Below are 14,254 nucleotides of genomic sequence, written 5' to 3'. Positions count from 1 at the left end.
GAAATGAAGACATTTGTCCACAAAAAGATTTGTAAGCAAATATTCACAGCAGCGTTCCTCATAATGACCCCAGAGTGGAAATCCAATGTCCATCAACTGGGACGGATAAACACAACGCAGTCAATCCATTCAGTGGGAAATCACTTGGCCGTAAAAACCAAGAACCAAGTACTGATACACACTGCAATGTGAATGGACCTCAAAAACATGAAAACTCAGTCACAAAAGATGGTATAACATGATGATTCCATTTTTTTTTTTTAAGAGAGAGAGCAAGGGTGGAGTGGGAAGGGGCAGAGGGCGAGAGAGCATCTTTTTTTTTTTTAAGATTTTATTTATTTATGTGACAGAGAGACAGCCAGCGAGAGAGGGAACACAAGCAGGGGAGTGGGAGAGGAAGAAGCAGGCTCCCAGCGGAGGAGCCTGATGTGGGGCTCAATCCCACAACGCCGGGATCACGCCCTGAGCCGAAGGCAGACGCTTAATGACTGCGCTACCCAGGCGCCCCATGAGAGAGAATCTTAAGCAGGCTCCACATCCAGTGAAGAGCCTGACTCAGGGCTGGATCACGACCATAAGATCATGACCTGAATAGAAATCAAGATCCAGATGCTTAACCAGCTGAGCCACCCAGGTGCCCCATGATGATTCCATTTTTATGAAATGTTCAGAAAAAGCAAACTATAGAGACTAATAGATTAGTGATTGCCTGGGGATCAGCTGGAAATTGGGACTGACTGTAAAATGGACCCAAGGGATTTTAGGGAGGTGATGGAAACATTCTAAAATGTGACTGTGGTGATCGTCGAACAACTGTAAATATACAAAAAAAATCATTGAGTTGTATACTCAGAACAGGTGGCTTTTGTGGTATGTAAGTTATACCTCAGTAAACCTGTTTTTTTTTTTTTTTTTTTTTAAACTGAAAAATCTCTTGGAGTAAGGAAAACGGCAGCAAAGTCAGGAGTGGGGCCAGGCACTCGGCCACAGATCTCAGAGCTACGGACAGACAGATCAAGCAGGATGTGGGGGGTTTAAATCTGCTCAGGCCTGCCCCATGACTCAGTCCAGGCGTTTAACCCTTCAAACCTGTAATGAGAATATCTGATTATTCCTGGGTCTGTGTTTCTTTTATTCTGGTTCCAAACTGTACTCTGGTTGTTAATATGTAATAGTCGTTGATGAAAGTCCGGTTCTGCTCTCCCGCCTTAAATAATGAGGTCTATTCTTAGGGAAAAAGCACAATTGAGGGGAAAGCTAACTAAATTCTCAGGGAAGGTGCAGAGACGTCTGAGACCAAACCCCTGCTCTATGAGATGTTGTGTGACCTTGAGTGAGTCCCATGACCTCCCACATCAGTGCCCTCATCAGTGAAGTCGGGACGCTAGACCGGATGTGCACCGGCCATGGTGAGTGTTCAGGAGGATAACACGTGGAACAAGCCGCGGCCTGGCCCTGGCTCAGAGCTCGGCGAACCGCCGCGACTGCTGTCGTTCTGAGTGTCCACTATTTCTGTCTCGCCTGTGGGAGGACTCCTGTTCCCGCGCTCTGCCCCAGCTCTGTGCCTCACTAGTGCCTGCTGGCAGTGGCCAGGCTCTCAGGCCCGGTGTCCAGCAGGCAGAAGCTCTGAGATCCAGCCAGATGAAGGGACACAAAGACAGAGGTCACCCCCAGGAAGCGCAAGCCACGTGATGTGTTCCCTCTCCTTCCAGCCTGAGATGGAGACAAGCTCCTCACACAAGACCCTCGGTCCCGGTCCCCATCCCCATGGCTTTCCTGCGTGTGGGTCCCCGGCCTGAAATCTCCTTCGTGCATTTCTCTGGGACATCCCACCAGCTGCACAGAATCTCCACCTTGCCCATGTCTCCCTGTAACTTCTGACCTCACATACATGGCAAGATCGCCCTGTCATCTCCATCTTCCTCTCCCTGCCTCTCAGTAGATTAATTAGCAGGACGAGGCTGTGGGCGGGCGCGTGAGCTTTAATAAGTTTGTCTTCGTGGCTAACGTCCTTGCTGACGTGCAGGGTGCCCAGGGAGCAGGAGTTGAGCCTTCTTTTCTCTGACCTGTTTCATACCTGTGCTGGCCCCTCCATGAGGATATTATCTGATGGAGTGTGCCATGCAGGAGATAAACGATGGCCATGATGAAATTAATAATAAATGCCCATTAAGCAGGCATTTAAGAAGCACTTACAATGAACTCAGCTCTGTACAAACATCCCCTTTTATCTCCTAATAGCCCTATGCAGAAAACAGTATCCTCATTTTATAAATGAGTGAACTGAGGCCCAGAGAAGCTAATTAACTTGACCGGGGTCACACAGCCAATAAGAGACATAGCTGGGAGTTGAACCCAGGATTATCCAACCCGAAGTCTGTGCTCTTTCTTCCGTAAGAGGCCACTCCTGGTGAGCAAAAGGCACAGGGCAAGACAGCTGCCTGTCCCCGGAGGCTATCACTTCTCCCTAGGTCCTCCCACTGGGACCAAGGGGAGGAAGGCAAGAGGGCACTCACAGGGTCTGGATGGCCCGCAGGGAGGTGAAGGTGCCCTTGGCGAGGCTCTGGATCTTGTTGTCATACAGGGAGAGAAGTGAGAGGTTCTGCAGATCCTGGAAAGCATCGGGCCGGACGCAGTTGATCTTGTTGGCATTCAAGAGCCTGTAGGCAGACCAGGGCCAGGTGGTGAGGGGAGAGGCGCAGAATCGGCTGCATCAATTTGCCCTGGGCGCCTCCCTGGCACCAAGCATGCACCGTCTTGGGCAGAAGTGCCCAGTGCGGGCACAGGGAGCCTGGCCCTCTGGATGTCCACTCCATAGGGGAAGCCGAGAACTCCGACTGCCCTCTCTGTGCAAGGGACCGTCCTGCTCCACCAGCTCCTCTCCTTTCAAGGAGCTGCTACGAGTGCTCACAGGCTTCTTGGGAAGCAGAGAGCACAGTGGTCAGGCCACCTCCCAAGGGCATTTTGGAGGCTCCCCTCCTTTCCAGAGTCTGCTGGGCTTCCAGGCAACTGAGATAGGGCATTGAGGTTCTACTCCTCTTGGATCCTGGGAGCTCTCATGTTTCAGGGAGGCTGATCTGGGTCCGATGTCCCCCTGTAGGAGACAACTCTGTCCCCAGCCACGCTGACCTCCTCAGGAACACAGGCTGGATCTCAGGAGCCTCTCAGCTCAGGTGTCCCGCGATCAGCTTTGACCCTGACCCCGCCTCCCTTCCTGGCCTCGACAGAGCCCCAGAGTCCTTCGCGACACCCCCAGCTCTGCCATCGTCCAAGCTCCTTGCCTCATTGAGTCCCATACCCCAAAGAGGCTGGCAAGGCTAGTCTGAGAGGCCAGAGGAATACTAGCCCCCTCCCTGGGCGCCACCCAGGGACACCTGCAGATGGGTCCTTACAGGAGCTGTAGGGTGTACAGGCCTCCAAACACACCCCGGGGGAGGTCTGTGATCTTGTTCCCATACAGGACCCTGGAGAAAAAAGGCAACAGAAAGAGAGAGTAAGGGGACAGCCCACCAGGTGGGACATGACTTTGCAAGTGGCACCCACACAATGGCACCACCTCTAAACCATTCACGGGGCAGAGCATAGGGGTGGAGGGCTGTTGTAACAAATCGCCAGCAGGTGGCAGTAAAGTGTATTAAGACAGGGTCCTCCGCTTGTAGTCTGCAAAAGGTACCCTATGGGCTAGAGACAGCCGTGATCCCCACTACTGCAGGAGCGGCCCCCCAATACCCGCTCTCTGCCTCACACATGGAACCCACAGAAGCCCGCAAAGGGGCCCTTTGGGGAACTTCGTGGGAAATTAAGCTGGCCCCAGATGTAAAAGGAGACTGTTCAAAGAGGAGAAAATCCCATGGGCAGGATAATTAACATATTTTCAGAGAATTACAGGAAAAAACCATGAATGCCAGACGGCATGCACAGAATGAGCTCTGACTTCAAGCAACAGACAACACACCAGAAAGAAAGAGATCAAAGTTCATCTGTGCGGAGGTCTAGGCAGTGGGGGTGCAAGTGGGTTTCTTCACCTTAGTTCTCTGCGTTGGGCAGGAATTCCGTGTATGATTAGGAAAAAAGCAAAGGTTCCAAAAAGCCATGCAGGCATGAATGGGTTCAGGCAGAGGGTGACGTATCAACGGGGCTTGGGGACAGGGTGTACTCCATCCCCAATATTGCAAGCAGCCCCCACAAGTCGCCCCAGAAACAATTCAGCCTGTGTGAAAACAGTATGTGCTTCAAGATCCTTTCTGGAAGCGGGCATGGCAGAAGCGAAGGTCCTGCAGTGGAATTCAGGTTGGCCCGTGGGGAACTCAGTGTGGCTCAAGTAGAGGAAACAAATGGAATAAGAGCTTGGATTTTACCCAGTGAGCACCAGGAAGCCTCTGAGACAGGATCAGATCTGCATTTGGCAAGATCAGAGTGGAGGGGGCAGGGGCTGAAGCAGGGAGACCAGGTCAGGGTCTGCCAAGGTGGACACTGTCAATGAGGTCTATTAGCATGACATCAGCACGGAAGTTCCCATGTAGTGGGGAGACGGCTTTGACCAGGTATCCCTGAGCAGCAACAGGAACCCACTTAAATGGGCTATTGTCATGTTCCAGTTTAGAACGAGTTTCATTCACTTCTCAGATGAGGAGCCCTGCATTTTGGCAGGCCACCTCCAGAATCTGATTTCCTCAGCCAATGATAGAGACTCATTACCAGGCTGTCGGGTACAGCTGTGTAGGTTGTACACTGCACAATTTAAGGGGTACCATTCACAAGGGGTCCCACCCGCTACCTCAGACTCTACTCCAAGAGAAAACAGTGCACACAAAGGCACTGAGCTGGCAGTCTCCTACATTCCCCAAGGGGGAGTTCCATCCTATTTCACTTCCCAGGCCCCTAATCTATGCAATGCTTGTGTCCAGTGCTGCCAACGATAAGCAGAAACACTCACTCCTCAGAGTAACAAATGGCCCCTACCAATGTGGGGGGCTCACCCAACTACAGGGTGCCTGAGGGCACTCTGTATAGACAAGTGCTATGGGACCTCAGACAGCGAGGGGCTAGGTGAACCTGGGGGTGTAAGCAAGGGCTCTGGGAAAAAGAGAGATGAAGTAACATTTCCAAGATGAATGTTTGTTGCTGCGTGGCATTTTGTTGATTGATGGACCACCCCCCCCCACACACACACAATAAACCCTCCAGGGAAGGGAAATGGGGAGAGGAAAATGCTGTTTTCTCGTCCCCCAGCACAACTTGGAAGCGCACCTGTGATGAAAGACACAAGGTGTGGCAGATGTCACAACTGGAGCTGGGAGTGGCTGCCCTTCTAAGTGCCCTGAATAAGGTTTAGGAGCATAGAATGCTGGGCCCCAGGGGGAGGCGGGACCAACACGAAGGCTGGGCCAAGTCAGGTGACTGCAGCAAAGAATGCTGGGAAAATCCCCTTCCTGCCAGGAAGAGCATCAGAGTTGCCAGGGGCAACAGCTCTGCCTGGATTCCCTCCACCCCTTCCCAGCTGCAGAGTGTCCACCAGCGAGGAAGGGGGAGCTGGGCAGAGCCTCCCCTCCAGAGGGGCCCTGGCACAGGGATGAGGGTTCCCTGGACCCTGGCAGACTTGGCACGGCTACTCACAGTGAGTTCAGGGAGCGGAGGCCCTGGAAGGCATCGGGCGCGATCTCTGCAATCTGGTTGTTGCTCAGGTCTCTACAAGGTGAGCAGGAGGGAAGATGGCTGAATCCCTCGGCAGCCACCGAGCCCCTCTTGGCCCCTCCTCCCCAATGCCACGAGAGGGCAGGCATTTCTTCGACATTAAAAAAAATGAGGGGCCAGTTCTCCCATCCCCTGAAAAGCCCCCGGCCACTATTTCCCTGTGCAGTCTGAGGCTCGTGCTCAGGCCGGGCAGTCCAGCCTTGGTCCGTTCTTGGGGAAGCTTTACCCCACATCCCAGCTGCCCCCTGCAACCCCTCTCACGTCCACAATTGCTCGTAGGAGTGGCCCAGCTGAGGTGGACAGTCAGCTCCGGTCCTGTGCCAGACTCGGGCTCAACGCCACATGTAGGCCTCATGCTAACACCGTGAGGAGGTCACACCACCGCCATCCACACGTCAGAGATGAACCTGACAGGCAGAGCCAAGACCTGCCCCATGGCGTGGCGTGCCTGCTCCAGGCCCTTCCCTCTGCTCTATGCTGACTCCCAAGAAGCAGCGGGGACACTCACATCCTCCGCAGCTTTCTGTAGGGAGAGAAGGCTCCTGGGGGGATGGACTTGATCCCATTGAGCTCCAGGCGGCTGCAGAGAGAGAACACAGAAGGCCGGGGTCCTGACTGCTGCCTCCTGGGCTCACCGCCCCCCCGGACCAGGCCCTCTGCCCCTGCCCCCATCCTCCATCTGGAGTGGATAGGCTGGCCCAGGCAGAGGAAAGGAGCTGCTGTATTTGAGGCCCCTTACCTCAGATTTTTGTGGCTAAAAGGAGCCCATAAATCAGGCTACTACTTAGAAACCGACTCTAGCAGACTCACCCAGCTAGGCTGGACAAATAGACCATAGAGGGACACCCCCTCCCAACTCTCCAGAGCTGCCCAGCTTTGGGTAGAGAGCTCAGGCCAGCCAAGGCCAGCTGTCTCTCCTTCACTTGTACAGAGGGGCCTCGGGCAAGCTCTTCACTGGGCCACCAGAGCCCGGCCCAGCCCAGCCCGAGGGCCCGTATCCCAGCCCCCGCCCTGGCCCGAACTCACATCTCCGTCATGGTCTCAGGCAGGTTGGCGGGGATGGCGGTGAGGCCTTTGCCACGACAATCCACAATGCCGTTGCTGCAGGTGCACATGGCCGGGCAGGAGCCGGAGGAGAGGGTGCAGGAAGGCACTCGGCCTGCCTCCCCTTGGCCTGAAGAAGCAGTGGGCTGTGACCTGGGGGTGTCCCGTGCCAGCACCTCCCACCCCAGATACGGCATCGCAGGTGGGGACAGGGCATATCGTGTTTCTCTGAAAGCGGGGAGGAGATCCAGAGATCACCGGGGACCACCATGTAACTGTGGGCGCCTCGCACATAGCACGTGCTTGCTAGATGTTTGTTGAACTTGAATCTGAACCTAATGGTGCTGCATAGAGTGCGATTCACACACTAGGAAATCCTGGCCCAAACTCTGAAGCTCCAGGTTCTAGTCCATGTCACTCAACACTTTTGAGCCTGAGTCTCCTCATTGGGCGCCAGAGACTGACAAGGACTATGTTTGTTGGGCACTCGCTCTGGGCCACACGCTGTGGGAAGGGTTATACGCACAGTATCTCATCTAACCCATGAGGGGCGTGAGGTTCTTGTGGCCATTTTACAGGTAAGAAAACTGAGTCCTTGATATTAATTAATTTGTGGAGAATCACACTGTTAATAGGTGATAAAAACCAGGATAAAACACAGTGATACAAGTTTTTAAATTGAAGTATAACATACAGGTGCACTGTCTCAGGTGTAAAGCTGGCTAAAGTTCTACTTATAGGCACACCCACAGAGCCGTCCCCAGACATAAGACATTTCTATCACCCAAGAGGCTCCCTCATGGCCCTTCTCCAAGGCAGCCACTATTCTGAGATCTGTTGCCAAAGATGTGTTCTGCTGATCTGTGCACTTCATAGACATGAAATCAGACAGCAGGTCCTCTTGTGTCTGGCAGCTTCCGCTCAATACAGAAGCTCTGAGACTCGCCCACACTGTTGTGTATATCAGCGGCTTGTTGTCTGCCACTGCTCAGCAGCGTTCCATTGTACGGACAGCTCTTAATTAGTTTATCCATACCCTTGCTGGTAGACATGTGGGTTGTCTCCAACTCTGGGCTACTATGGAAAAAGGCTGTCTTGAATATTCTCAGACATGTTTTTTACAATGGGTGAGAACAGGAGATGATAGATGGGGCAGGAGGGGGAGATGGGAGGGAGCAGGAGGTGACAGGTGAGGACTGGAGATGTGGGCAGTCCACGGGGTGTGGATAAGGACAGTAGGTGATGAGCAGGAAGTGATGGGTGAAGAGAGGAGGTCACGGGTGGGCCAGATGTTAGCACATGGTCACAGGAGGTCACGGGAGGGAACAAGATGTAGGGAGGGGAGCAGAAGGCAGGTAATGGGCAGTCGAGAGCCCCAGCAGGGCGGCACCCACCTGAGCAGCTGAACTCACTCTTCTGGACCTCAGCCACATTGAGGCCACGCAGGCTAGCGGGGCCTGAGCACTGGGTGAAGAGCCCAATGGTTGGCCGCTGCCTCAGCCACTGTGAGAGCCAGGCCAGGTGGCAGTCGCAGAACAGGTGGTTGGAGTGCAGGCGGCTGCGGGGTGAGAGGGCAGCTCACAACCCACCCGCCTGGACGGTGGGAACCCCTACCAGGGAGCAGACACACGGCCCCAGCAGTCGGAGCGCAGGCCAACTGGGGGATGTCCTGAGGCAGCAGGACATTTCCGGCGGCCTCCCCTGCCCTCCCAGCTCGCTCGGGCAGCCGCTGGCCCGAGTGTGACCAGCAAATGATTCATCTTGCTGGGCTCACACAGACCCGCTGCCCGAGAGCACATAAGTCATTTTTTAAAATACAAAACCAAATCACTTGTTTTCCGAGGAAAAATCAAATACAAATGACATTCCACATCCTTCCATTTTAGGTCACTTCCCTCTGTCTTGGACTCTGACACCCCCACCCTGAGTGGATGGCCACAGAGAACGCAAAGAAGAAGAAGGAGCTCTTTCTCTCGGTTGTGCAAGCCTTCGGCCCCTTCCCCACCACCCCCGGCACCGGCCCCCCTTGGCGGCCAGGCTCCTGGCTGCCCCTGGGCTGACTCACAAGGTCCGCAGCTTGGGCATGTGGTTGAAGCTGGACACGGGGATGGTGCTGATGTTGTTGTTGTTCAGGGTCCTGATCAGGGGAAACCAGAGTCACTGGGTGTCTGTGCCGTAGGCAGTTACACGGGAAGGGGGGCCGGGCATCTCTCGGAAAATCACTCAGACTCTCACACCCAGATCCACGGTCCACCTTCCAGGGGAGCCACGACTGGGCTGGATCCTGGAGAATGGGCCCACCGAAGAGCAAGAGACGCAGAGCTGCCCTCAGAGAAAGCCCCGAGCTGGGACAGTGGTGACAAGGCAGCTGCCACCGACTCCCAAGTTGGGACAGGGAGGTAGAGGAGGGAAAGGCTGCCCGCGGGCCTGAGCTGGTTGGGAGCTAAGTACAGACTTTGCCTGGGCCCCATGTGTCACAAAGTCCTGGAAGACACAGACACTGCCCTGGGCTTCGTCGTGAGCAGGGTAAGCCTGGGTCACGCGCTGCAGGCACGACCCCACAAGCAGGTGTCCCCCCATCCTAGATGACGAGTCCAGGAGAGCAGAGAGTACGGCCTCTGCCCCGGACTTCACATGGTGTCCTGGGGCCTCCTGCCCCCTGCGCTGCTCCCAGCCCGACTCCAGCTGCCTGGGCCTAGCTCCCGCGTTCCCAGACTCTCCAGCCTCTGCTGCCCTTCCCGTGCTCCACTTACAGCACCTCCAGCCCCCGCAGAGCCCGGAAGGCCCCTTCCTCGATGCAGCTGATCTGGTTCTTGTCCAGCTGTCTGTGAAGCAAAACGCAGTTGTACAGGAAGGCACGTTGCCTGGAGCAGGGGCATCCGAACCCTTTGATCCCGCACTCCATTAGTTTAAAGCAAAGAGGCCTGGCCCCACGCATTTGTTCAGTATATATGTGCTGACCCAAATAGCAAACGCTAACAAAAGCTCGTGTTCTTTCTTCTTTAGTTAAAACAATAAATATAAGTAAAAGTTACATTATATTCCTTCACCTAACTTTGCATATCCTCGGGGAGCAGGCACCTGTCCCCCCCACCCCACTTTGGAGACCACCCGGAGGGTGCTGGAGGCTGGGAAAGGAGACAGCTTCACCCAAGGGCAGCGGCAGCCAGAGCTCACACGTGGATTTCAGCCCAAGTGCCCACAGTGACTGACCAGAGGGGGCCCCCTGGAATGCTGCTTTTGGAATAAACTGACGCTGTGATTGGGGTCCCTTGGGAAAGAAGGCAGTGCTCAGTTGTCTACGACAGACATGGGGTCAGGGAGTGACAGGCATGCTGGGCATTTGCCATTCCTGCTGCAGTCAGAGCTCGGGGAGGACAGGAATAATTGTGAATAGTAGGAAGAAACCATTACATTTAAATAACACTTGACAAAGTGTATTTATTTCCTTGTCTCCTTTAAACTTCAGAACAAGCCCGTGAGGCAAATATGATTGTCCATTTTACAGAACAATATACTGAGGCTCAGTGAAGTTAACTGACTTGTAGCCACTTCTACAGTATGCACCTGGAAGAGAAGATTCACACCCAGCTCTCTCAATCTACCGAAGGGCAAGAGCATGCAGACTGTGCCATTTAAATGGACCATGAACCTCACCTAAGCACCCCCAGTCCATGACACTCCCTTCTACCCAGTCCCCAAAGGCTGCCTGTTTCCGTTGACCCCAGACTGTTCCAGAAGACCATGCTGGTACCAGCCATCTCAGAGTCCATACCAGCTCCTTGGCTGCCTGGACCACAGGGCTGGGGCAGATGCACAAGGATACTGCAAGGCGTGGCCCTCCAGCCCCTGTACCCTTCCCCCTCCCGGGCCTGAACTCACAAATTTTTGAGGTCTGTAGCTCCACGAAAAGCTTTTCTGGGGATGGCCTGGATTGTGTTCTCACTCAGGTCCCTGAGAGGATAAAGCCAGAGGGAGAAAAACACTGATCAGAAGAGATTTCTCTGGAGTGCCCTGATGAGTCAGGGAGGTCACGATGGCCAGATAGCACTCCAGCACCTGGGAGAGCATCTGGCACACAAAGCCCTGCTCTGAGCATTTGCAGAAAGAAAGGGGAAAGGGGAAAGGGGAAAGGGAAGGGAAGAGAAGGGAAGGGAAAGGAAAGAGGGAGGGAGGAAAGGAGGGAGGGAGGGAGGGAGCTAGCTGGAGAGAGGTACCCTGCCCTGGAGGGATCTTTCTCCCCAACTACTTCCTGTCTCTGCGCAGAGGGGGTTGCAGCTGGAGGGACGAGCCTGGGGCAGCCCCAACCCTGACTCTGCCAGACCCCGACCCTGCAAACAGACCCCCAGAGGTCAGCTCAGTCCCCAAGGCATCACCCAGGGCTGCAAAGGAGCAAGCAAAGGAGGGGCTTCTCAGTGAGCCCACAGCCACCCTGGGACCTGTGGTCAGCGCACCCACGACTCACTCTCTGGTTTCCTGGTAAGGAACGAGGGCTCAGGAGGAAGGCGCCACTGGTAACCCAGCCAGTAGGGGGCAGAATCAGGTCACAAAATGCAAGCTGGGCCTGGCTCCAGATCCTGTGCTCTCAGGCCTGCCGTCAGCAGAGCCACCTCCAAGAGCCTGAGCCCAGGCCGGAGTCTGCCTCATGCTGGCTGGGGGGGCCGCAGGGCTGCACCCCTGCCCTACAGCGTGGATGTCAGGGGTCACTGAGGACGTCACCATCTCCCCCTTATTAATGTCCGATGGGAGGGAAGAGGAGCTGCAGGGACACCGTAAACCCCTGGCCTCTGCAAGCCCCTGACCAGCTTCCGGACACATCCTCTGGCTCTGTTGGCAGGTAGGGCCTCTGGCACCTGCCCACCAGCCTCTCCCTTCCTCTCTGAGCATCCTCACTAGACTTTCACAAATGCCCCTTTCCGGGGCAGCTTTTCCTTGCCACAGCGGTGGCTTCAACTGCCCCTGTGTCCCAAGCTTGTCCCCCAGGCCAGCACTGCCTAGCACGTCACATATGTGAACTCACTTGACCCTGGCACTAACCATGGGGCAAACACTATTACTGACCCCCTTTTCCAAAGGATAGAAGGGAGGCTCGGAGAAATTCAAGGGAGCCCAGCTTGTGAGTGGCAGCTCCAGAATCCGAGCCCAGGCAGCGAAGGTCCCAGAGCCCCCACTGCACGGCTGTGCTAGCAGCAGGAAGAGAAGTGGGGGGATGGGTGTCCTCCCCTACGCTGCACAGGAGGGAACCGAGCTCCAAGAAGTGAAGCAATCTGCCCAAGGTTAAAGCAGGACAGGGAGCGGTGGTTTACAGGAGGGCCCTACATCACGTGTGCCCTCAGGGTCCATATGCTGGGCAGCCAGGGGCTGACTGCTTGACGTGGGCTCCAGTGCTGGGCAGTTCCACAGCCCCCAGCCCCTTCCAGACCAGGCCCGCAGCACTCTGACCATGTCCTTCCTTTCAGCCATTCACCCCTCAGGCCTTAGGGTTCACTGGCAGCCCCAAGAACATGGCCCACAGGGCCCCCCAGCACACAGTCCCTGCGCTGTCAGGGCCACCACCCCTCCATCTGGGTCCTCCTGCTGAGACAGTGGAACAGAAGCAGGAGCAGGCCCTGAGCTCAGAAAGGCGGTTCTGATCCTGGCGCCCCCGCCTGAGCCACAGTGTCCTCGTGTGCAAAGAGCAGATACAAGCCTGGCAAAGACGCTCCCCCAGCTCCCCCCAACCCTGTCCCCCTGCAGAGCCTGTGAGCTCCCTCCCCTGCAAACCCCAGCCTCTCCTGTCCCCCAGCCCCCTAACTGGCCTCAGGCTCCCGTGGTCTGAGGGCTCCATCACCATCAACACCTGTGCCCTCTTCTCTCTCTCCTCGAGGGAAAGCATCTCAAGCCTGTGACACAGACACTTCTCGCCTCCGAAACCGCCCCTTTTTCCATTACAGCTTGTGCCCTGCCTCGCTACAACTGGCTGTCTCTGTCCCTTAATGGAACAGCCACTTCGCCCCTTCCACCTCCCGGCAGGTGGCAGTGGGTTTCGGAAGCCGCTGGTGTCCACCTTCCTCTCCTTCCCGCACCCCACAGGCCACTCTCTTCCCTATGGTCTTGGATCTCAGCTGTCCATGCGCATCTCAGGCACCCCTGTTTGGTCTGTCCCTGTTCCCTGAGACACACCACACAGGCTGCTCTCAGAACTGCTCCCGGGGCCTTCACCCCATGCTCCCTGCCGTCCTGCTTCCCAGAGCCCCCACCCCGCATTACCTACCCATCTGCCCTCGGAGCCCCCACCCCACACTACCTGCGGTGCACCCCCAGTGCCCCCACCCTGCACAGCCTGCCGCCGAGCCGCTCTCCCCTTTCTCAGCAATTCCCAGCAGCCCCTCCACCTTGAGAGGCCAGGAGAGCTCTTGAGCCTTTACTTATCTGCTAAGCCTGTTGTCACCTCCTCCTTGCCTGGAGAGAGCCCTTGGTGGCTCTGTCCCCTGTCCAGTTCCCGTCATGCAGGTGATTGCTACCGAGAGGGTACACCCGGTGCTGGCCTGGCCCTCCTGTCCCCCTGGTCTGTGACTTTGATCTCTCCCTCTTCTTAAGTACACGCTGGCACTAGGCAGGGCAATCTGACAGGTAAACTACTTACTGACTTGGGAGAAAGGGCTGTGCAGGCCACACAGGCAAACGAGAGACTGCTGGCTCGCAGGGGCTCACAGTCACACGGGTTCTCTCCTCACGCACTCTGGGAGAAGCCAGCCACTGTGTCAAGGACACTCAAGCAGCTCTCTGAAGAGACCCACATGGAGAGAACTGGTGGCCTCCTGCCAACGGCCAGCCCCGGCTTCCAGCAATGTCCGTCAGTCATCAAGCAAACAGATTCTCTAACCCCAGTCAAGCTTCCAGACTCCGTGTTGACGCGCCCCCCAGAATTCAGACACTGAAATCCTAATGCCCAGGGTGACAGTGTTGGGAAGCGGGGCCTTGGGGAGTGCTTAGGGCCTGAAGGTGGAGCCCCTGAATGGGATGAATGGCCTCCCAGGAGAGGTCTGAGATGAGAGGACACAGCAATGAGCCAGGAAGTGGGACCTCACCACACACCGGTCTGCCGGCACCACGACCCTGGACTTCCCAACCTCCAGAACGGTGAGAAACAAATACTGTTTGTTTATAAACTACTTAATTCATGATATTTCTATTATAGTAGCCCGAACCGACTAAGACACAGCCCCAGCCAACAGCTTGACTGTACTCTCAAGACCACCCAGCCACCTACAGAAACTATGAGACAATACATGTTTGTTGTTCTTTTCAGCCGCTGTGTTTCAAGGTGATTGGTTACACAATAGTCAATGTTGTAACCAAACAGGGCTGCTCTGGGGAAATGGTCCAAGAGAGGCTTGGGAGCCGTACTAGAGAGCGTGCTCTGATTCTGAGAGCCTCTGAGGAAGGCAGGGTCACGCTCGGACTTGATGTGAATGGGATGCTCATATGAAATGAAATATGTTCATAATGTGGCCCCATTGCTTTGCACCTTGGG

At 55.5% G+C, this 14,254-nt stretch overlaps 1 protein-coding gene across 1 annotated transcript in view; it reads right to left on the bottom strand.

Moving 5' to 3' along the window:
- SLIT1 (slit guidance ligand 1) overlaps window positions 1-14,254 on the bottom strand; it is a 161,981-nt gene that overhangs the window by 41,056 nt on the left and 106,671 nt on the right. Inside the window, exons 5-13 of the mRNA XM_087862844.1 lie at window positions 10,621-10,692; window positions 9,492-9,563; window positions 8,804-8,875; window positions 8,133-8,296; window positions 6,721-6,868; window positions 6,203-6,274; window positions 5,617-5,688; window positions 3,393-3,464; window positions 2,517-2,660 (exon numbers count right to left, since the gene is read on the bottom strand). Coding sequence (XP_087718970.1) covers window positions 2,517-2,660; window positions 3,393-3,464; window positions 5,617-5,688; window positions 6,203-6,274; window positions 6,721-6,868; window positions 8,133-8,296; window positions 8,804-8,875; window positions 9,492-9,563; window positions 10,621-10,692 — 888 coding nt within the window. The remainder of the gene's footprint in view (window positions 1-2,516; window positions 2,661-3,392; window positions 3,465-5,616; window positions 5,689-6,202; window positions 6,275-6,720; window positions 6,869-8,132; window positions 8,297-8,803; window positions 8,876-9,491; window positions 9,564-10,620; window positions 10,693-14,254) is intronic.

The sequence above is a fragment of the Ursus americanus genome, chromosome 6, assembly GCF_024610735.1.
Source record: "Ursus americanus isolate L20-20 chromosome 6, mUrsAme1.1.p, whole genome shotgun sequence".
Classification (NCBI taxonomy): domain Eukaryota; kingdom Metazoa; phylum Chordata; class Mammalia; order Carnivora; family Ursidae; genus Ursus; species Ursus americanus.
The sequence above is the reverse complement of the archived record's forward strand: the minus strand, read 5'-3'. Positions and strand labels throughout refer to the sequence as shown.